This window comes from Paroedura picta, chromosome 16 (assembly GCF_049243985.1).
Source record: "Paroedura picta isolate Pp20150507F chromosome 16, Ppicta_v3.0, whole genome shotgun sequence".
NCBI lineage: Eukaryota > Metazoa > Chordata > Lepidosauria > Squamata > Gekkonidae > Paroedura > Paroedura picta.
Genome location: NC_135384.1, coordinates 10,953,139 through 10,974,207, shown reverse-complemented (window position 1 = coordinate 10,974,207; position 21,069 = coordinate 10,953,139). Strand labels below are relative to the sequence as shown.

The window sequence follows — 21,069 nt, the reverse complement described above, 5'->3', positions numbered from 1 at the left end:
AGGGGACTTGCAGGCTTGATCAACAGCAACCCCCTCCACCGGCTACCCTTTCTTTTTCGGCTAAGGCTTGGCCCCTGGAACCCCGGCAATTGGGATTTGCGTCAAGGGGCACTTTTCTTAAGGACGGCCTGTCTTGAGGGGGATCCTTCCAAACCCAGGGCAGTTGAGAAAGAGACTCCGGCCAGGCCGAGGTTCTGTGGGGATGGTTTCCATGGCGATGTGGGGAAAGGGGGGGGTGCATATCCCCAAATAACTGGCTCGCAGCCTGGAAATGTGCTGGCACCGAGTGGCGGGACGCCAGGAACGGCAGGCCAGGGCCGGATCTAGTCCGCTCCCCGGCACCCCCCAGGCTGCCCCAGGATCGCAGCTGAGGGCGGGTGGGGGGGGGGAGAGCCACAATGATTGTTCCTCGTAGCGCTAGCTGGTGGCTCTGATTTGGGTCAAGATGGCCAGGGTACTTAAGCCCCCCTCTCCAGCCGGCTTCTTCCCGAGCCTGCCAACTGCCAAGCGTTTGCCAGAGGTGGATAAAAAAAAAAAAAATCCCAACTGGCTCAAAGCATCCGGTTTTGCTGAAGTGAGGAATTAACTCCGGCCTGCTGCCGCCACCCAGTTCTAGGTCATTGAGTCAGCCACTGCTAAGCCAGAGGGCCTGAACTGTCCCCGTTTCGTAAGCTCCCGCCTGCCTCCTGTTCCGATCCCGCAGCTGCAAATGTTCTCTCACACAAGCCAGAGTTTTTCATGTGTGGCAACTAATCACATCAAACAGAGCTGTTTACACAGTGGAGGGATCCCAGAGAGGGTGGCCAAGATCAACAATCCTTGGTCATGCAGGCGAGGAACTCGGACGGGCCCCGTTCAACCTCTTTGCTCTCCGGCCCAGGTCAGCTGGGAGTCAGGCGGTGTCTGCTATCCATTTCTCACTTCATACCATCACAGCAGAGGTGATGCAGGAGCCGGTAGTCAGAAAGAAGAAGGATTTTTTTGCATCCTCCTTCTTACTATCCGGAGGAGTCTCAAAGTGGCTTACAATTGCCTACCCTTCCTCTCCCCACAACAGACACCCTGTGAGGGAGGGGAGGCTGAGGGAGCCATGATACCACTGAAGAAGAAGAAGAAGAAGAAGAAGAAGAAGAAGAAGAGTTGGTTCTTATATGCTACTTTTCTCTCCTCGAAGGAGTCTCAAAACAGCTTCCATTCGCCTTCCCTTTCCTCTCCCCACAAGACACCCTGTGAGGGAGGTGAGGCTGAAAGAGCCCTGATACCACTGAAGAAGAAGAAGAAGAAGAGTTGGTTCTTATATGCCACTTTTTCCTCCCCGAAGGAGTCTCAAAATGGCTTCCATTCGCCTTCCCTTTCCTCTCCCCACAACAGACACCCTATGAAGTAGGTGAGGCTGAGACAGCCCTGATATTACTGAAGAAGAAGAGTTGGTTCTTATATGCCCCTTTTCTCTACCCGAAGGAGTCTCAAAGCGGCTTACAGTCCCCTTCCCTTCCTGTCCCCACAACAGACATCCTATGAGGTAGGTGAGGCTTAGGGAGTTCCGAGAGAACTGTGACTGGCCCGAGGTTACCCAGCTGGCTGCGTGTGGAGAAACAGTGGGGAATCGAACTGGGTTCTCCAGATTAGAGGCTGCCGTTCTTAACCACACCAAGCTGGCTCTCAGCCCTAAGTTGCCGGAGAAATGCCCTTTGAAAGGAGCTACTGTAATGTAACACAGGTAGGGAGGCCAGCCTCCAGGTGGGGCCTGGTGATCTCCCGGAATTTCAACTCATCTCCACACTAGAGATCAGTTCCCTCAGAGAAAATGGACACTCTGGAGGATGGACTCTATGGCCTTGTACGCCACTGAGGTTCTTACCCTCTCTAGGCTCCATCTCAAAATCTCCAGGAGTCTCCAGTTTGGAGCTGGCAACTGGTGGCCGGAGGGGATGGTGGTGAAGAAACCTCGCAACTTTCACTTCAGCTGTTAGAATACAGTAGGCGGAGAGGTGGCAACAGCACCCCTCATCATCTTCACGGACAATCTGGGATGAAAAACCAGGATGAATCTGACACGCAGTGAGAGAAATGGAAAGTATTTCGATAGAAATCCTACGTCTGCAATTAAACAGATTAGGAGATGGTGCCGGGGAGAAGGCTGCGAAGGGAATAATGCATTACAAGGTCAACCTGCTCCACTGGTGTGGTGCAGTGGTTAAGAGTGTCAGGATTAGACCTGTAAGAACCAGGTTCGAATTGTCATGGAAGCTCAACCGGGAACCTTTGGACTGTCAGTCTCTCTCAGCCTGAGCTACCTTGCAGGGTTATTCGTGTAAGGGGGGAAAAATGGAGGGAGAGGGCTGGTGTAAACTGCTTTGGATCCCCATCAGGGAGGAAAAAATGGGGTAAAAATAATTGTAAATCACAAAGAAGGAGAAAGGCATCGAGGTGCCGTGATTTGTGTGCCTGTGAGACAACGGACCGTGGGCCCTGTCTCCTTTAAAAAACAAAAATAAATAGAGTATGACTTATTCTTGTAACCAGCCTGGCTGTGGAATGATAACATCATGGTTAGGTGCAATACAAACAAGCCAAGCTACAGAAGAGAGTTCCAAGTTCCCTCCGCTTACCTGCCCACGTGGAAAGGTGACTTGCTTTTGGCACATGGGTGGCTTGAAAAATAATCCCTTAACATAAGAAGGCAACGCCTGGTCACCCTAGTCCAAGCTTTCTCAATCAGGATTTCGGGAAACCCGGGGGTTTCTTGACAGCCCTGGAAGGGTTTCCCGATTGGGTGGGAGTTAATTAATTTTTTATTTTTTCAAAAATTTTGTTTGACATTGATCGGGTGCTATCGCCATTTAGGGTCATGTCAACTTGCCCACCCCCTCAAAATAGCCAGCGATGGGCCTGGAATGGGTGGGAAGGGGAGAGACCCTGGGTTAGATGTGTACCAGCTCTGCTTCCCAACCATATTCTGCACGACTGGGCCACTTCTGGGATTTCTGGAAGCCTGAAGAATGTTTCTGGGGTTTCTCAAGAACAAAAAAGGTGAGACAGGCTGCCCTAGGTGATGAGGCAAGGGGCCATTTACAAGCCTGAACCAGCCATGTTGGATGTGACTTGTGTCAAGTTAAATCAGGCCGAAATCTAATACGGTGACAACCGTAAGAGTGGAAGGCTGGCATCTGGGAAGGTCTACGCAGGATCTGATAGGACATTTTGGAGGCCATTAACTGACAGGGCTGCCGTAGGTTGGCAGCAAATTGATGGCACCCAAAACACGCCTACCAGCTGGGCTGTCATGCCAAGTATTTATCATCACAATTTTTATTAAATGGCAGAAATCAAGGGACGCTTTTAACAAGGCGTGCAAAGGCTTTGACGTACACGACACGGAACAAAACATTTTTAAAGGCCTGGAGGAAAATTGGCATCCTGAGCAGGGAGGAAAAGAGAACAAAAAAATAGGGACAATGTCCGCTTTTAAGTCTCTAGAAGCTGGTCGTGTCACTTTTCATGCCAAGGGAGGGCAAAGGATGCGCCAAGAAAAATTGAACGGGCGAGCCACACGCTGTAAAGGACGGCGCAGTTTCTCCAAATGGATGCAAGGAACTTCTTCCTGCCTCCACATTCTGAGTATAAGGACCCCCCCTGCCCCCAATTCCTTCTCTTTTAATAGGGACTTCATGTGCAGTTTTGGTGTAGTGGTTGGGAGTGCGGACTTCTAATCCGGCATGCTGGGTTCGATTCTGCACTCCCCCACATGCAGCCAGCTGGGTGACCTTGGGCTCCCCACAGCACTGATAAAACTGTTCTGACTGAGCAGTGATCTCAGGGCTCTCCCAGCCTCACCCACCCCACAGGGTGTCTGTTGTGGGGAGAGGAATGGGAAGGCAACTGTAAGCCACTTTGAGCCTCCTTCGGGTAGAGAAAAGTGGCATATAAGAACCAACTCTTCTTCTTCTTCTTCTTCTCCTCCTCCTCCTTCTCTGGAAGATTTTCATAGCTGGAAGTTGACTTCAAGCAGGAAGGAGCCCTAGCTGTGAGGTCTGTGCTTGGAATTCAAGTGCAGTGTTGTTAGGACTGCCAGCTTTTCAACGGGTCTCTCTAGCTGCCCTTTTAATAGCAGCGTGATGTTATTTACCTCTATGCCACGCAAAGCCCATTGCTGCATAGTTACAGTAGCAAACTTGGGAAGTTCTTGTTGTGCAGTCAGACCACAGGAGGGCCGGTTTGCATGGGTGGTCTATAACCAGAGGCATAAACCAACAGGGGGGGGGGGAACCCTTATCCTGCTGGCTTTAAAAATACTGCTGGGGCTTTCAGTGAGTACAGAGCTCCACCAGGTGGACATTAGTAGGAAGTTCTCCCAAGCAACAGGTTTCTGTTAATGCTTAACTCTCCACCCCCAGCCGCGAATGATCCATCCATTTTATTTTACCTTCAGTTAAAGGCGTCTTAAGGACAGATACTGTACATTAAATATATGTGCTCCTAAGGAAACACACACTTATATGCCTACATTTCGAGGTTCGGTTTGTGTCCGTCCTGCCGCCGATCCATGTCCGATGCTTGCCGCGGAGAGAGTAAGATATAGAGGGAGATGTATGTAGGGCCCATGTAACTGACCCCAAGGAGAAACACATTGATCAGGGTCCAAATCCCCAGGCCATTGAAGCTGAAGGGCTTGCCGAGACCCTCCTGCCTCTGGCCCGAGGAGAGGCGATTCGCCCCCAAGCTGCCAAGGGTGATGCTGAAGGCTTAACTTTTCATGGTGTGGTTCTGCCCCACCAAACCCACAGAAATTACACAGACCTATTTCTGAAAGCTTACTTGCATTACTACACTGAATGGTGGATGGGTGTTCTACTCGGAATGTACCTGTGATCACAAGTCACTCCTAAAATACTCCTGTCTTCTGAGCATCCCACTGAACCTCCCCACAACCCTACAAAAAGTTCTACACAGAGAGCCCTCCTGATGGTTGCACCACCACACTGGATTCTTACAAAGAATCATAGAATCACAGACGTGGAAGGGATCTCCTGGGTCATCTAGTCCAACCCCCTGCACAATGCAGGACACTCACAGCCCTGTCGCTCATCTACTGAAACCTGCCACCCCATTGAAGAAGGCCAGGAAGGCCTTGGCTGCAGGCCGAGGATGACGATGTGAGTTGCGTTTCCAGAAACCGTATTTATTGCTCACACCCGATTAGCAGCCTTAGAGTTCGTTTTGAGATTTCTCCTCCATCTGAGACTAATGCTAAGCATTTACAACCACAGAGCCTATGAAGGGCAGAGCCTTCCTGTGCTTGCCACACAGTATGTGCTGGGAATGAGGACATGGGACCAGTAGGCACTTCATAGCTGGGGAAAGTGCAGCAGCTCCCGGGCATGGCAGAGCCCCAACACACCGGCGAGGAAGACCCTCAGGCACGAGAACGGACGACTGGCCAAGGCTTTCCATCCAGTCCTCATGGAAGCGGCTGGTTCCACTTGGGCAGGATGCGAAGAGGGAGTGAAGCAGGAGAACTCCAGTTTTAAGGCACGAGGGAGCACAGAGGAGCTCAGAGACCCAACGTCTGGGGGCTCACACTGCTGCCCAGCACTGAGTTTCCAGTCTCCACGCAGTCTGCTACACGAGACCCTACGAGACACAGAGGAAAGGTTACAGAGAAAATACAGTGTACACTTCGTTGCCCTTGGGGAGGGGGGAATGGTGCTGTCCGGCAATAGTGGAGACACTAAGGGTACAGCAGACAAGGGGGTAGAGAGAGTGGTAAGCACAGGGCTATTTCCCCCAATGATTTCAGGTTGTGGGGAGAGGAGTTGTGGGGAGAACTGGACCCTCATGAGGACATGAGATGGGCTGGAGGCGAATGTTGTAGCTCCACTCTCAGCCTTGTATCCCTCTCGCCCTGTTGTCGGGATCCTTTCTTCCCTCCGTCACAACCCCTCACCTGCAGTTGCTTGAAGCCAGTTGAGCGCTTTCGCCTCCAGCAGCTCCCATTCATCCCTCTGCTCTGCAGCTTTGGAGTGGAGCCACAGGACGGCCAGCACAGTAGCCCACACATTGGGGGCCACCTAGTGGGGGGGGGGAAGGAGACACAATGAGTCCTGCCTACTCAGAGGGCTTGTGCAGGCCTAATTTAACTACGATCAAGCCGGAGCAAGGAAGCTGCTGTCAGACTGGGCGCAAATCAGGATATGAATCCCTGGTTTGCATTAACTATCGTTGAACACTGAGTAGACCATGGTCACATCACTTCTCCACCCTTTCCCTTGCGACTGCTTTCACTAGAGGTTTGGAATCAGAACTGAAGGTCATAAATTGGGCTAGGCTTAACATTATGCTCAGAGCCTCTTGTGGCGCAGAGTGGTAAGGCAGCGATATGCTGTCTGAATCTGTCTGCCCATGAGGTTGGGAGTTCAATCCCAGCAGCCGGCTCGAGGTTGACTCAGCCTTCCATCCTTCCGAGGTCGGTAAAATGAGTACCCAGCTTGCTGGGGGGTAAACGGTAATGACTGGGGAAGGCCCTGGCAAACCACCCCGTATTGAGTCTGCCAAGAAAACGCTAGAGGGCGTCACCCCAAGGGTCAGACATGACCTGGTGCTTGCACAGGGGATACCTTTACCTTTACCTTTTTAACATTATGCTCAGTCTTCATCTGGCTTCCTAGAATGTCCACTTCCCCACTCGGACACCGATTCAAACACCAGGTTCTGGCCTTGCCCTGGAACTTACCTGCTCAGGAGTCTTGCTCTTGATCTCAGCCTCACTCAGGCCCAGCAGACCGGCCAGGATGGAGTCGAGGCCCCACGAGCCATCAGCATTCTGCAGGGAGACTAGCCTCAAGAGAGGGGGTTCCTCTTTTGCAGGGGAGACTTCTGCCTCGTCTACTATTAGGAGAATGACCAAATCATACGTAGCCAGGAATACGTAGCCCTGGGTTGCAACACTTTTGCTTCTAGAGCTTGCCATGGCTTATTGCTTACATGGGGAGATTTCCCTCTTAGCGGCCAAGTAGACCCCTAAGGGCTGAAGGATCTTCTATCTAACTTGGAAGGCTCCAGGGCACAATATTCTGGATGCAACCTATGGTTGACATATGGAATTCACTCATCTCAGGGTTTGTGCATGCCACCAGAGGACCTGAACGCATTAGCCAGCTATGGCTACAATCTCAAGTCAGTCAGTTGAAGTTCTGTCCTGCCCAATGTTCTGTCTTTGTGCTGTGATCCTTATCCTTATTTCTCACTCATTCCCCTTTGGCCACCCTACACTCACTGGATGCTGATGGATTATTAATGTATTTATTAATTTTTTGGATTTTTATCCCAACACTCTTCACGGACTCATGGCAGCTTACCATAATAAAAGTTCATTGATCAATAAAACCCCAATAACACCCCCCCACACACACACACACAACAAACACTCCAAGATTGGAGCAGACTAACCTAGACTAACCTAGATTGGCGCAGACTAACCTAGGGGTGGGGTGAAGAGATGTTGATCTTGGCTCTGGCCTCAAATTGGGACCTGGCGGAAGAGCTCTGTTTTACAGGCCCCGTGGAACTGCGATAGCTCTGGCAGGGCCCTCGGCTGTCCCGGGACCTCATTCCAACAGGTCGGGGCCAGGGCCAAAGAAACCCTGGCCCTAGGGGAGCCCAGGCATACCTCCGTAGGGCCAGGAACCTCCAACATTTAGTACCCGCAGAGCGAAGTATGTTGGTCAACATTGCCTGATTTCCATTGGATTTTCTCTCAGGCCACTCTAAGCTGTTCATTAGCTAGTCCGTCAGTCCTTCAGTCTCCTCTGCCCCACCCACTCAACCAAAATCCTTCTGATAAATTACCTGAAGTATCCTGGAGGACCGTGAAATTCATTGGTGCTGTGAAAACACAAAGAATAGACTCAGCTCCACTGTGTTTTTCTCTCTCCTTTTGAAGGTTCCCAGTAAGCTGATGGCCCTCCTTGTTTTCCATAAGTAGCTTTCAGGGACGAAAGAGGTACCTCGTTGCACATCTACCCTGAGTGGGCGCCAATGGGTCACCTGGTAGGGCCTCATGGTAACTGAAGTCCATGGATGTCCAGTGACATCCAGTGACATACTAGTCCATGGATGTCCAGTGAGATACGTAGCCTTGGGTTGCAAGATTTTTTGCTTCTAGAGCTTGCCATGGCTTACTGCTGACTTGGGGAGATTTCCCTCTTGGCGGCCAAGTAGACTCCTAAAGGCTGAAGGATCTTCTGTCTAACTTGGAAGGCTCCAGGGCACAAAATTCTGGATGCAACCTATGGTTGACGTATGGAATTCACTGGGCTCAGGGTTTGTGCATGCCACCAGAGGACCTGAACGCATCAGCCAGCTATGGCTACAATCTCAAGTCAGTCAGGTGAAGTTCTGTCCTGCCCAATGTTCTGTCTTTGTGCTGTGATCCTTGTCCTTATTTCTCACTCGTTCCCCTTTGGCCACCCTACACTCACCGGATGCTGATGGATCATTTATATATTTATTAATTTTTTGGATTTATTTATATCCCGCCACTCTTCACAGACTCATGGCAGCTTACCATAATAAAACTTAATTGATCAATAAAACCCCAATAACCTTCCCCCACAAATCCTCCAAGATTGGCAGCCGGAACACCCTCTACCTCCTGAGCAAACTAGCCTAGGGGTGGGGTGAAGAGATGTAAATGCCCAGACTGAGAAGCCCTGTCGATCTTGGCTCTGGCCTCAACCTAAGACCTGGCAGAAGAGCTCCATTTTACAGACCTTGTGGAACTACGAAAGGTCCTGTAGGGCCATTAGCTCTTCTAGGAGCTCATTCCACCAGGTTGGGACCAAGGCCGAGAAGAGCCCTGGCCCTAGCCAAGTCCAGCCATACTTCTGTAGAGCCAGGAATCTCCAACATTTAGTACCTGCAGAGCAAAGTGTGTTGATCAACTTTGCCCGATTTCTATTTGATTTTCTCTCAGGCCACTCAAAGCCATTCATTAGCTAGACCGTCGGTCCTTCAGTCTCCTCTGCCCCACCCACTTAACCAAAACCCTTTTGATACATTACCTGAAGCGCTCTGTAGGGCCAGGCAAGCCTTTGGTGCTGTGAAAACACAAAGAACAGACTCAGCTCCACTGTGTTTTTCTCGCTACTTTTGAAGGTTCCCATTAAGCTGATGGCCATCCTTGGGTTCCATAACTAGCTTTGTGGGGCAAGGAAAGAGGCACCCCGTTGCACATCTACCCTGACTGGCCACTGTAAGGTCGACATCATCAGCCTCAAAGAGACACCAGCTAGATCACAACACGTGGCTGAACCTATGACAGTCTGCAGATCATCTATTTCTGGGGCGGACAAACCATGGCTCTCCAGATGGTCCATGGACTACCATGACCATGAGCCCCCTGCCAATTGGTCACCTGGCAGGGGCTCATGGTAACTGTAGTCCATGCATGTCTAGTGAGCCACCATTTGGCCACCCTTGAATGGGATCTCTGGTGGTTGCTCTGCTTCTGTTACCTTGAACACTTTTCCTCGTGGGCATTACACGCTTGGAGGCACATTGAGCTAAAATGCCTTGAGCTCCAAGTTTGATTTGCTTCATAAGGCGTGGCTTTCCAGCGTAGTGGTCTGCAGATCATATAAATATAAAACTTGAGAATGATTTCAAACCTCCATTCTGATGACCAGGTTTCCAGACCTCGTCAAGACCAATATTTAAGAAAAGAAAACTAAGATTAACTGAGCGCAGTGGGTAGTATTTGCCAGATCCTTAGAAAAGAGAACGAGGAAGAAAAGGGGCTCCCTAGAAAATGGGGGGCTGTTCTCCAGGCATCTGTCTATGGGCAACTCTAGGGCAACCCAGCTCCAGAGAGCAAGTGACAGTCCTGATGGGCATTATTTCCTTCCCACACTATCACACACAGGGATGTTCATATTGAACACTAGAAAGCTCAGAGGCTGCATGTTTGGTCCAGAACGCAAATGGGGTCTTCTGGTGATTAATTAATCATTAATTAATTAATTATATTTATATACCGCCCTCCCCGGAGGCTGCTTCAGTTACCTCCATAATACGCCAGACCCGGCATGGGGGCACTGCAAGCCATCATGACTGGGGATCCACGTTTGCATCGCTTCTTAAGTAATGACATTCCAGCAGCATGGTCTAAATTGTGGGGGAAGAGACAAAGAGCAGGCGTAATGTTGCAACCGTCTTTTATCTTTTACATTCATTTCCTGCCTCCCCTCCCCCCCTACTAAGTGGAAAGCAGGAAGGACCCTGACAGCAAATGCGGGTTCAGCATCTCTCCTCCCCCTCTAAATCCTGGGCCAGAAAAATGCAGAGTGTTCTAAGGCAGGGGTAGTCAACCTGCAGCCCTCTAGATATCTATGGACTACAATTCCCATGAGCCCCTGCCAGCATCTGCTAGTAGGGGCTCATGGGAATTGTAGTCCATGAACATCTGGAGGACCACAGGTTGACTACCCCTGTTCTAAGGACTTAAACCACATTGGAGTCCTGCAGCACCTTGGAGAGCGACCAGGTTTTAGTTGAGGTATAAGCTGTGTGCATCCCCACTTCCTCAGATAAATGTGTGGGTGTGCACACGCAAACGCTTATACCTTGAATGAAACTTCTGTTGGTCTTCAAGATGCCACCGGCCTCGAATTCTGTTCTGTCGCTTCAGACCAGCACAGCTGTCCATTTGAATCTGTCTTAAAGACTATGGTTCCCCTTCAAAGGTTCGTGGCCTGGCTTTCTGTTCTCTTTTCTACATTGATTGGAGAAAAAACATACAAATTCGTTGAGTGGATCAAGTGAAGGTCATCTCGTACGACGTTTGGTCTCCAACCCTTGATGGATAGCTTTCTCCAGGAAGCACAAACTGGGCTGGCTGGAAGGGGAGAGTGCTCCACCACTTGCGCTGAGGCTCCAGCATGCAGATATATGCTCCCCCGGAACATGGACATTCCATTTAGCCACAGGTAGGACCATCAGCTATGAAGGTCTCTAACCCATTTCCTTAGTGGATTGCCTCTCCTGATTGGCCGCCCTTCCAGTGCTAGCTGGGGCTGCCACCCACTTTTAACAGCATGCATAAAACCCATGCCTTTTTAGAATGGAGGTGCTGTCGGAGTTAGAAAGAAATTCTTTTGTTTTGTTAATAAAGGATGTTAGGCTAAGCAGATCATTAATCATTTTGTCTTGATGTCCCATTTGATTCTTGGTAGGCAGTTCTCGTCAGCTACAAGACCCTCAAAGTGCTGGGTTAACCGGAGCCGATTCAATGGAAGGGTCCAGAATATTACTAAGGGGAAATGATCACTGTGATAGAAGGATGAAACCTCAAATGACCTCAGAACTTGCATTAGATTTTTAGAGACAATGATATAATCCATTGGACTCATTTTATCCAGTGCTGGCTGGGGCTGCCACCCACTTTTTACAGCATGCCTAAAACTCATGTCGGAAGGAGTTTCATGCATTGGAACTACAGTGCTGTAGATCATGGATAGTCAAACTGTGGTCCTCCAGATGTCCATGGACTACAATTCCCATGAGCCCCTGCCAGGGGCTCATGGGAATTGTAGTCCATGGACATCTGGAGGACCACAGGTTGACTACCCCTGCTGTAGATCATACAGCAGCTGTTGAGCTAGCTTCCTTTTGACCCGATGGAGCTGCATGCAGAATACAGCTTGATGGCTAATAATGATGGGGACTTGAACAGAACCAGAGAACCTGTCAGGTCAGTTCTGATTCTCCGGGTCCAGGTCATGAGTCCTACTGTGATCAAGCCCAGCTCTTCAACTCACATGCGAGGGGGATGTCTCGGTGGACAAGGGGGCCTTGCACTGGCTGGCCCAGCTCCGTGTTCACCCCCACGTAGGCCGTCTGGGAACACACCACCCCGGAGTTCAGGCTCGTCTGCAGGGCCAGACGCTGCTTTTCTTCGTCTTTCTCTCGTGCCTCCTCCAGATGCTGCAGCAGGGCTCGAGCTGCCAGGCGGTGAACAGGGAGCCTGGGGAGAGAAAGATGAGAAACGGAGCGTCTGTTGCAAAGTAGAATAAGAAGAGAAGAAGAGTTGGTTCTTATATGTCGCTTTTCTCTTTCCAAAGGAGTCTCAAAGCGGCTTACAGTCGCCTTCCCTTTCCTCTCCCCACAACAGACCCACTGTGAGGGAGGTGAGGCTGAGAGAGCCCTGACATTACTGAAGAAGAAGAGTTGGTTCTTATATGCCGCTTTTCTCTTTCCAAAGGAGTCTCAAAGCGGCTTACAGTCGCCTTCCCTTTCTCTCCCCCCAACAGACACCCTGTTAGGGAGGTGAGGCTGAGAGAGCCCTGATATATTTGAAGAAGAAGAAGAGTTGGTTCTTGTATGCTGCTTTTCTCTACAAAAGGAGTCTCAAAGCAGCTTACAATCACCCTGTGAGGTGTCAGCTTTATGGATAAATGTATTATGCATGGACTGGTCCAGGCCTCAGTTTCAGATGATAGCACTGAGGAAACATTTTCTACTCCTCAGTTAGGTCAGGAGGACCTTGAGAATGAAAACTACACAGTGGAGTGCTTAAAAAAGCATTTCCCTCATTCAAAGAGGGAAAATATTTCACAGGTTATTGTCTTCAGCCCTCCCCCAGAATATCTGACTTACCAATCAGAAAACAAAAAACTACTATTACACGTAAAACTAAAACAAATGAACACTAGAAAAGATCCTCGGAGAGGGGTGATAGAACACCCCCCCAGCTGTCCCCCTCCTCCAAGCCTTCACATTTCTCCCCACACCCCCCAGGTCAATTCCATCCCATTGGTCATTGAGAGGGGGCATGAGAGTGTCCAACCTGTCTTGCTTCTCAGCTTGGAGGGGGAACTTCATTGTCTCTGTGCACGTCTGGTCTTGGAAGACGTACTGCAGCACGACAGACCCCTCAGAGGCACCTGAGGACTTCAGAGGACAAGAAATTGTCAGAGCAGATGGAATGGAGGGATTCATTTTGGAAATACATACGCCCAAAGAATGGTGGCCTCAGAAGGCCCCAGGGCTCCCTGGGCCAAGGGGGACGGACAGGGATGGATGGAGCTTGCTTGCCTGATGCTGCCCACGGATCTGGGCATAGATGAGGCTGCGCTGCCCTTCGAAGATGACCTGGGGACCGGGCCCCACAAGCACGGCCTCGAGACCGGGAGGCAAGTCCCAACGCAGAGAAATCTTCGTTGCTGCAGGCTGCAGGGCTTTCTTCAATGACTGCAAGGCCTGCAGGAAGAAAATAGGCACTCATAGGTCTAAAGTTGACAGCTGGAATTCTCAGCCAATAAGATCAAAATGGTGCTGTGTATGCTTCTGAAGCCAGGACAACTGCCTTCTCCTTCTCCCTTCTCCCTTCTCCCTCTCCCCCTCAACCTCCCCCTCCCCCTCCTCCTCGTGTGGAAGTGGCAGAGCACTCTCTTCCAAATATAGGCTCCTGGATCCTCACCTTGGGCTGCATCCGCTCCTTGCCCGTGATGAATTCGGCACTGCCCCCAGCTGCTCGAGCGATGCCTTTGATGAGGGCAGTGGAAGCCCCTTCGCCAATGCCGAAGGAGAAGCACCTGAAAGGAAACATGCAAAAAATCCCCGAGGGTTTTAAAAATAATTTTGTAGCCATAAACAAAAACCGTGCAATACACTTTGGTTGACTTATGTAAGGATAGATTCAAATGGTTAGCTGTGTTGGTCTGAAGTAGCACAACAAAATCAGAGTTCAGTAACACCTTTAAGCCCAACAAAGATTTATTCAAGGCCTGAGCCTTGGAATGCAAGCTCTCTTCCTCAGACTCTGCTTGCACTCGAAATCTCACCCCTTGAATAAATCGTTGTTCGCCTTACAAGTTGCTACTGGACTCTGATATGGTTGCCTTACAGTCACACAGAACAGTGTGCAAGCTTGTGAGTTCTCCAGAACTCCAGCTGGATGGCAACCATGAACTGAAATAAGGGGCAACAGGAGGACTAAAGCACGCCCACTCCCCCATTATTTTAACCTTCGCTCTATATCAGGCTCCACAAGCTTGCAGACAGTCTGATTTTGCTTGTTCCTTATAAATTATTATTATTATTTATTTATTTATGTATTTTTTCCCCACGACTCCCGAGACCGGCTCGTGGCGGGTTATAAAATGTGCCTGCTAACCACCCAATAAAACCCCATTAAAACAATAAAAAGGTAAAGGTAAAGGTATCCCCTGTGCAAGCACCGGGTCATGTCTGACCCTTGGGGTGATGCCCTCTAGCGTTTTCATGGCAGACTCAATACGGTGTGGTTTGCCATTCCTTTTCCCAGTCATTACCGTTTACCCCGCAGCAAGCTGGGTACTCATTTTACCGACCTCGGAAGGATGGAAGGCTGAGTCAACCTTGAGCCGACTGCTGGGATCGAACTCCCAGACTCATGGGCAGAGCTTTCAGACTGAATGTCTGCTGCCTTACCACCCTGTGCCACAAGAAGCTCATCATTAAAACAATACAAGGACATAAAGACCCATAAAAGTCATACAACAGAAACCGGAACAAAGCCAGAACTAAACGGAAAAAAAAATGGAGGGAAGGAGAGAGGAGACTAGGGCAGAGAAGGTGATATGAAGGAGGATACAAGGAGAAAAGAGGGCTTGATCCCTTGTTCCAGGCTACAACCTGTGGGAACTGCTGTGACGCTGGACTTCTGCAATGACTTCATCGGTGTTAAATACCTCTCCGTCCGTAAACACAAACAGCTGAAAGAGAAAGAGAAGAATGGGGAATTGGGACCTATGGAGATCCCTGAGCACAGAGAAGGTTTTATTCATCCTCTCTGGTATCCAGTGGAGCCTTTCAAAGGGACAAGTGATTCCAGTGCCTGAAGCTGTCTGTTATTCCAATGATTTTCAAGCTGGAGAATGCGTAAAAATACTCAAGAAGCTGCCCCTGGAATTCTCCTTCTTTTAAAGTTCTGTTTGAGCAACATGGCACCAATAGCCCAGCCCATGGAATGAATGTTACCCCACTGAACATTTCCCAGCAGCACCACCACAGGGTGCAGAAACCAGAGCAGAGAAGCATCTGGTTCTAAAGGCAATGTGAGGTGATACCAAGAAGGCTTACAATTAGGAGGGGTAGAGCACTCACTTCTATGTCGGTAAGGGCAAATTTAAATAATAAGGGCCTTTGGGACCCTGTCACTGTCCTGACCTGGACGGGCCAGGCTAGCCTGATCTTGTCAAATCTCAGAAGCTAAGCAGGGTCAGCCCTCATCAGTGTTTTGATGGGAGACCACTGATAAATAACAGGTGTTTACAAAGAGGCCGGCAATGGCAAACAGCCTGTAAATGTCCCCGGCCTTGACCACCACATGGGGTGCCAACAGGTTAGCAGCAACTTGCCGGCCAAAGCAAGCCAACAAACACACACTGTAGCTATCGTACAGAAGGAAATGAGCTCCCAGTGGATTTCTTGGTACCTGACGAGGATGTCCTTCTCGGCCAGGCTGCCCGTAAATGGCCTTCAGAGGCTCCAGAATTTCTGTGCCTCCCAAGTCAGCGGTTAGGTCCTTGACACGCTGGAGAGACTCCGACATGGTCTGCTGGGTGTACTCTACACTCTCCCTGAAGAGGGTGTAAGACAATTCCAGAAAGTCAAGCACCTATTTCTGATTATTTTTAACCACATTATCCACATCCCGCGCTGACCCAAGCATCTACAAATCCTTTTCTTCTCCAGCATTCTAGCCCAGTAGATATCCTCACTCACTCAAATTCAAGTGACAAGTTGCTTCCAAAGAGGAGGTATTAACTATACCGAGGAAGGGTACGGCTGCCCAGCAGAGAACAAGAAAGCCACTGGGTTATGGTTGCAGCCAGATTGTCACATCAAGATGGAAGCAAATAGAGCTGCCTGGAGTAGACCCTTGGTTGGAGAAATTGACTAATCTAAAACTGGTAGTGAAATTGACTCATCTAGCAGCCATGGTGAAATTGACTAATCTAAAAGTGGTAGTGAAATTGACTAATCTAACAGCCATGGTGAAATTGACTCATCTAAAACTGGTAGTGAAATTGACTCATCTAGCAGCCATGGTGAAATTGACTAATCTAAAAGTGGTAGTGAAATTGACTAATCTAACAGCCATGGTGAAATTGACTCATATGGTAAACAGAAGGCCATTAGACAAATTTCTTTCTTACTTTATTCGTGCTTACATAAAATGTAGAGATATTACACATTTACTAAGTTATGGGTTTTTGTTTTTCTAAAAAAGGATTTGTGGAAAAATAAAGTAACATCATTTAGGGATTGGACTTTAATAAGCGAAGACTATTGAGAGTGCAACTGATTATCTGAAACTAATTTAGTCCAGGGAGTTAGATGGGGTAAGATATACTGTTCATCTGTCAATTATAATGTGCACCAAATATTGCTATATATAATCCTTTATATTTCTGTAGCTATTTTGTATATTTGAAAATATTACAAATGCTTAGTAAAAAAAAAAAAAAAAGCCCTTGGGCTAGAAATGCAAAAACAGGAATGGGAAAACAAATGGTAATGGGAAAGGTCAAGAGAGTTTCTGGAGTCCAAGATGTCCCCTTCCAAAAGAAGCAGGTGTGTGGGCAAGAAAACCCAGAAAGACACAAACCCTCAAACAGCAGGGGCACCCAAAGCAAGGACTCCAAAGGGAATGACTACAGTTTTTTGTTGTTGACCGCAGCAGATCAAGGCTTGCAATGAACCAGTGTTACCTTTCTTCTTCTTCCTTCCCCATAGATTCAGAAAGCCCAGACAGCATTAGGGGAAAGAGGAAGGACAAGGAATGAAAGGGGCTGACAAGCATGCCATGTTCCGCCACTTACGGGTAAAAGGAGTCATGGGTGGATCCAAAGCCATAAATGTTGAACAAGCATCCAAGAGGGAGACTCTTCAGGAGAAGAATCAGGGTCTCCTGGGGCAGGGGGAGAGAAAAGTTACAGCCATCATAAATGCCCCTTGGACATTATGTCTGTCCTTCCAGAGTCCTTCCAGTCTGCTTGCCTACTTCACTTCCTCCCTATACAACCCGTTTCCGGCATTCTTCTCAGTCTGCTTCCACATCACCTAACATTCTCCATGACCGCACAGACTGTTTCTGCTCATGTTCCCTGCTCTTTCTCCTTGCTCGGCCTCCCCATCACCTACCCTATTTCAGAAGCTGCAGCATGCAACTTCTTCGTATTACCTTGGCACTCTGAATCCGTTGGGGTGCATTAGGATTGTTGGAATCAGAGCTGCATTCCATGCTGCCAGAGCGATCCAGCAGGAAGAGGAATTCCCCAGTGGCACTCAGGCTGGGCTTCGGGGCACTTTTCAAGCTGGGGTACAGGGTCACCAGGAGAGCTGGGTCCCCCATCAGGGTGCCTGTTTTGCACAGGAAGAAAGGCGATTCAACAGGTATTTCCATCCAAGTAAGTGACCCATACTCTTCACCAAGTATTACACCATCTATCCATACCCAGGTCAAATGAATCTCCCAGAATCCCCTGCACTTCAGCCCCCCTCCACAGCTTGCCTACCTGACTCAGCTCCAGGCTTCCCAGCCTCTAGGACTGCACTGGGCTTGTGAACTTCCTCATAATAAATCAGCAGCTCCACATCGCGGTCAAATTGGTGTCCTTCAGCCAAGGAGACCTTTGGGAGGGAAAAACAAGATATAAGATGAACAATTAATGACATCATGCATCATGGGTATTTCATCAGTTCAGTTCCCAAGCGACCCTTCCCTAAACCCTTTGGACCCCCCTTCTCACATTTTCCATTTGATGGTCCCCTTCAAATGTGCCAGGACCCCCCAGGGGGCCATGTTGAGAATGGCTGATCTAGACCGTAGCTGTTGTGGCATGTCCCTATGAACCACTGAGCTGAAATGTAGGTTATTTATGCATGAACAGAAACCATTTGGGGCACAGCTTACAAGAGTTTTCTGTGGGGGGGGGGAGGGAGAGAGGAAGAGCCCTCCTCCAGAAACAACCAATAGCACAAACCATAAAGTTCCTCACCTGGGCAGCCGTCCGGTCTTCCGCTGTGTAGCGAAGGGGCTCCAGGGTGCATTTCGATTCCACCCGGTTGACGCCATGGGAAGACTCCAGAGTGGCACAGAGGCTGAGGGTATAGGGAAGCTCTCCCCTGGCCACTCGTGGTATCTTTTGGGTGACTGTGCCCCCTTCTGACCCTACAGAAAGACATAGGCCAGGACACCGTTATGGATCAGATTGGGAAGATCCTGTCTTAATTCACCAGTAGAACTGTTTGCACTCTCTCGTATCAGAGGGAGAAGAAATCGGGTTACGGCAGATGAGGGCACATAGCATAGTGACCAAGGCTAAGGCCTTCCCCTGATGTCAAAACCATGCAGCTCCTCCAGATGACCAACAACAGGGCATAGAGACTGAGACCTTCCCAGTTTATTCCCGTGGCCATCATTACAGCCTCTGGCACCAAACCCCACATTTTAATCATTGATGCATTTGTTAAAAGCGTCAGACTTGCTGGGATGTTCATAACCTCCCTGATGGTTAATAAAATATTAACCACACTCTTTCTAGCTTTCTGGCCAGTCATTTTTTTGAAGAGGGACACCTACCACGGGGGACGTAGCGAGGGTTGAGCACCGCAGGCAGGACGAAGCGGACGGCCCCGTCGGGCTCCGGGGCCAAGGCCTGGACGTAGCGCAGCTTCAGCGTGGCCTCCCCGTTGGGAGGAAGGTTTCCCAGGCTGCAGGTGAAAATGTCGCTGGTGTTGGCCTCCCTCTCGAGCAGGAAGGCTTGTCGTCCTTCGCTCAGGGCATCCTCGTATTCCTGCTGGGCCTGTGTCGGGAAAGGAGGGAGCATTGGGGCGCTGGGTGCACACGTAGCCGAGGCCAGGAAATTATCAGCGAGGAAATGCGGGCCTCCTGCCCGAGAATCCCACCCACCAGGCACCACTCCGCCCAATATAAGTTAGCCCCACCCCCTTATAGTAACCATTTTAATTATGTAAAGCATATTACTTTCTATATTTTTTGATGCTACCGGTCCTGAACCAACTGGGAATGCCAGATTATAAAAATAAATATGTTGATAAAGCAAGCTGCTCGCCACTTTAGGATGCTTAGGGCTGATCCTGCGTTGAGCAGGGGGTTGGACTAGATGGCCTGTATGGCCCCTTCCAACTCTAGGATTCTATGATTCACTTGACGGAAATATGGTAAACTATTATATTGGTGAATATGCTGTCCATAGGGAATGCAAATTGCTGCTTACTAACTATAGTCTAAAGGTAACCTTTCGTAATGAGGGTTTCTTGAAACCCCGGGGTTTCTTGACAGCCCTGGAAGGGTTTCCCAAATGGGTGGGAGTTAATTTGGTTTATATATTTTGAAATCTGTTAAACCTGTATTGAGTGATATGACCCTATATGGTCATGTCAACCTGCCCCCCGCCCATGATCAATGATATGCCTGCGGGAGGTGGGAAGGGGAGGGGCCACAGGTGGGCATGAACCCATCTCTGCTTCCCGACCATATTCTGCATGAACGTGGCTCTTCTGGGTTTCTCGAAGCCTGCAGACTGTTTCAGGGGTTGCTCAATGGTAAGAAAGTTGAGGAAGGCTGGTCTAAGGAATCAGGATACAGGTTAAAAGGCTAGCCTGCCCTATGAGGGGAGGAATGCAGACTTCTGTAGACTCCTGCTGAAAGCACAGATAAGGGAATTGGAGTTCAAACACCCCCCTCTGTTCTTTACGTGGCCTCCACAGACATGGCTATGCTGTTGTTCATTCACCTTTCACCTTTCCCCCTTTCAACTGACCCAAGGTCTGGATTGGGGAACTGATCCTACTTAAGAGAAGTCTCCAGTTCCCCTCTGAAACTCAGCCTCAAAGGCCATCCCCCCCCCCAAAGGTCACCTCTTTTTTCTCTCGGATCTGGGCCTCAATCCGCGTCCCACCAATCAGGCCCTCGAAAGCGTAGACGGCAGCTTCATCGTCCAGAGGGAAGACGAAGGTTGCTTCCACGGGGTTATTCTCTTCGTTTTTGTACCAAAGCTCAGATGCTACGTCGGCCACGAAGCCACGGACCACCACGTCCACGGAGATGCTTTGCAAGGGCACTGGGGCAAGGGAACAGGGAACAAGTTAGGTCAACAGGGTCAACTCAAGACCTGGCCTGGGCCACAGTAGAAGACTTTGAGCCCGGAGTTGGCAGCTAAGCAGCGCAAGATGGAGGGAACCATTCCCAGCAGACGGGAAAGTCAGCTCTGCTTCCTTCATACCAAGATGGCCAGTTAGATTCTTCCCAAAAGTGAGTAGAAAAAAAATGTCAGCTCTACAACTGATCTGCATTTTTGGTGTCATGTAAAATGTTACTATTATATGCTTTAAAGCAGCCTTTCTCAAGTTTTTTACCATTGAGAACCCCGTAAAACATTTTTCAGGCTTCAAGAAACCCTAGAAGTGGCGCAATCATAGAACATATGGTTGAGAAGCAGAGCTGTGGACATGCCCACCTGCGACCCTTCCCCTTTCCACCCCCTCCAGGCCTCTCATTGACCATTTTAGGGGGGTCGACATGACCACATATGGTGATATCACCCGATACATGTTTAACAAATTGAAAAATATATTAAAAATTAGTCAGTTCCCACCCATTTCAGAAACCCTTCCAGGGCCATCGAGAAACCCTAGGGCAGGGGTAGTCAAACTGCGGCCCTCCAGATGTCCATGGACTACAATTCCCAGGAGCCCCTGGGAATTGTAGTCTATGGACATCTGGAGGGCCGCAGTTTGACTACCCCTGCCCTAGGGTTTCATGAAAGCTTGGTTGAGAATGCTTTCTTTAGAAATCGATCAATCACACACAGAGATACGGAGCTGAATAGACACATGGAGGTTTACCTGGCTCCCGAGAGTTCTTGAGGAGTCCACAGACTGTCATGTTTACGCAAAGATCTCTGAAGGCGAAGCTGGCTCGCAGTGAGAACTTTAGCTTCAGAAAACAAAACAAAAATGTATTTCTGTTTGTTTGTTTAATTTGGTTGCAGGGTTAGA

General features: G+C 49.4%; 1 protein-coding gene across 4 annotated transcripts in view; it reads right to left on the bottom strand.

The window, feature by feature from the left end:
- Window positions 1-5,161: 5,161 nt before the first annotated feature.
- Window positions 5,162-21,069, bottom strand: part of LOC143826688 (von Willebrand factor A domain-containing protein 5A-like) — a 38,149-nt gene continuing 22,241 nt past the window's right edge. For 2 of the 4 annotated variants that reach the window (XM_077315580.1, XM_077315581.1), the window contains exons 2-20: window positions 20,917-21,007; window positions 19,930-20,132; window positions 18,629-18,851; window positions 18,045-18,217; window positions 17,562-17,676; window positions 17,228-17,406; window positions 16,866-16,954; window positions 15,476-15,620; window positions 14,674-14,753; window positions 13,478-13,592; window positions 13,093-13,257; window positions 12,845-12,948; window positions 11,817-12,022; window positions 10,063-10,164; window positions 9,063-9,098; window positions 7,849-7,884; window positions 6,734-6,888; window positions 5,948-6,071; window positions 5,162-5,634 (exon numbers count right to left, since the gene is read on the bottom strand). In XM_077315580.1, coding sequence (XP_077171695.1) covers window positions 5,555-5,634; window positions 5,948-6,071; window positions 6,734-6,888; window positions 7,849-7,884; window positions 9,063-9,098; window positions 10,063-10,164; window positions 11,817-12,022; window positions 12,845-12,948; window positions 13,093-13,257; window positions 13,478-13,592; window positions 14,674-14,753; window positions 15,476-15,620; window positions 16,866-16,954; window positions 17,228-17,406; window positions 17,562-17,676; window positions 18,045-18,217; window positions 18,629-18,851; window positions 19,930-20,132; window positions 20,917-20,956 — 2,370 coding nt within the window. In that variant the 5' untranslated portion in view covers window positions 20,957-21,007 and the 3' untranslated portion in view covers window positions 5,162-5,554. The remainder of the gene's footprint in view (window positions 5,635-5,947; window positions 6,072-6,733; window positions 6,889-7,848; window positions 7,885-9,062; window positions 9,099-10,062; window positions 10,165-11,816; window positions 12,023-12,844; window positions 12,949-13,092; window positions 13,258-13,477; window positions 13,593-14,673; window positions 14,754-15,475; window positions 15,621-16,865; window positions 16,955-17,227; window positions 17,407-17,561; window positions 17,677-18,044; window positions 18,218-18,628; window positions 18,852-19,929; window positions 20,133-20,916; window positions 21,008-21,069) is intronic. The other 2 variants (XM_077315576.1, XM_077315577.1) reach the window with 2 other exon arrangements.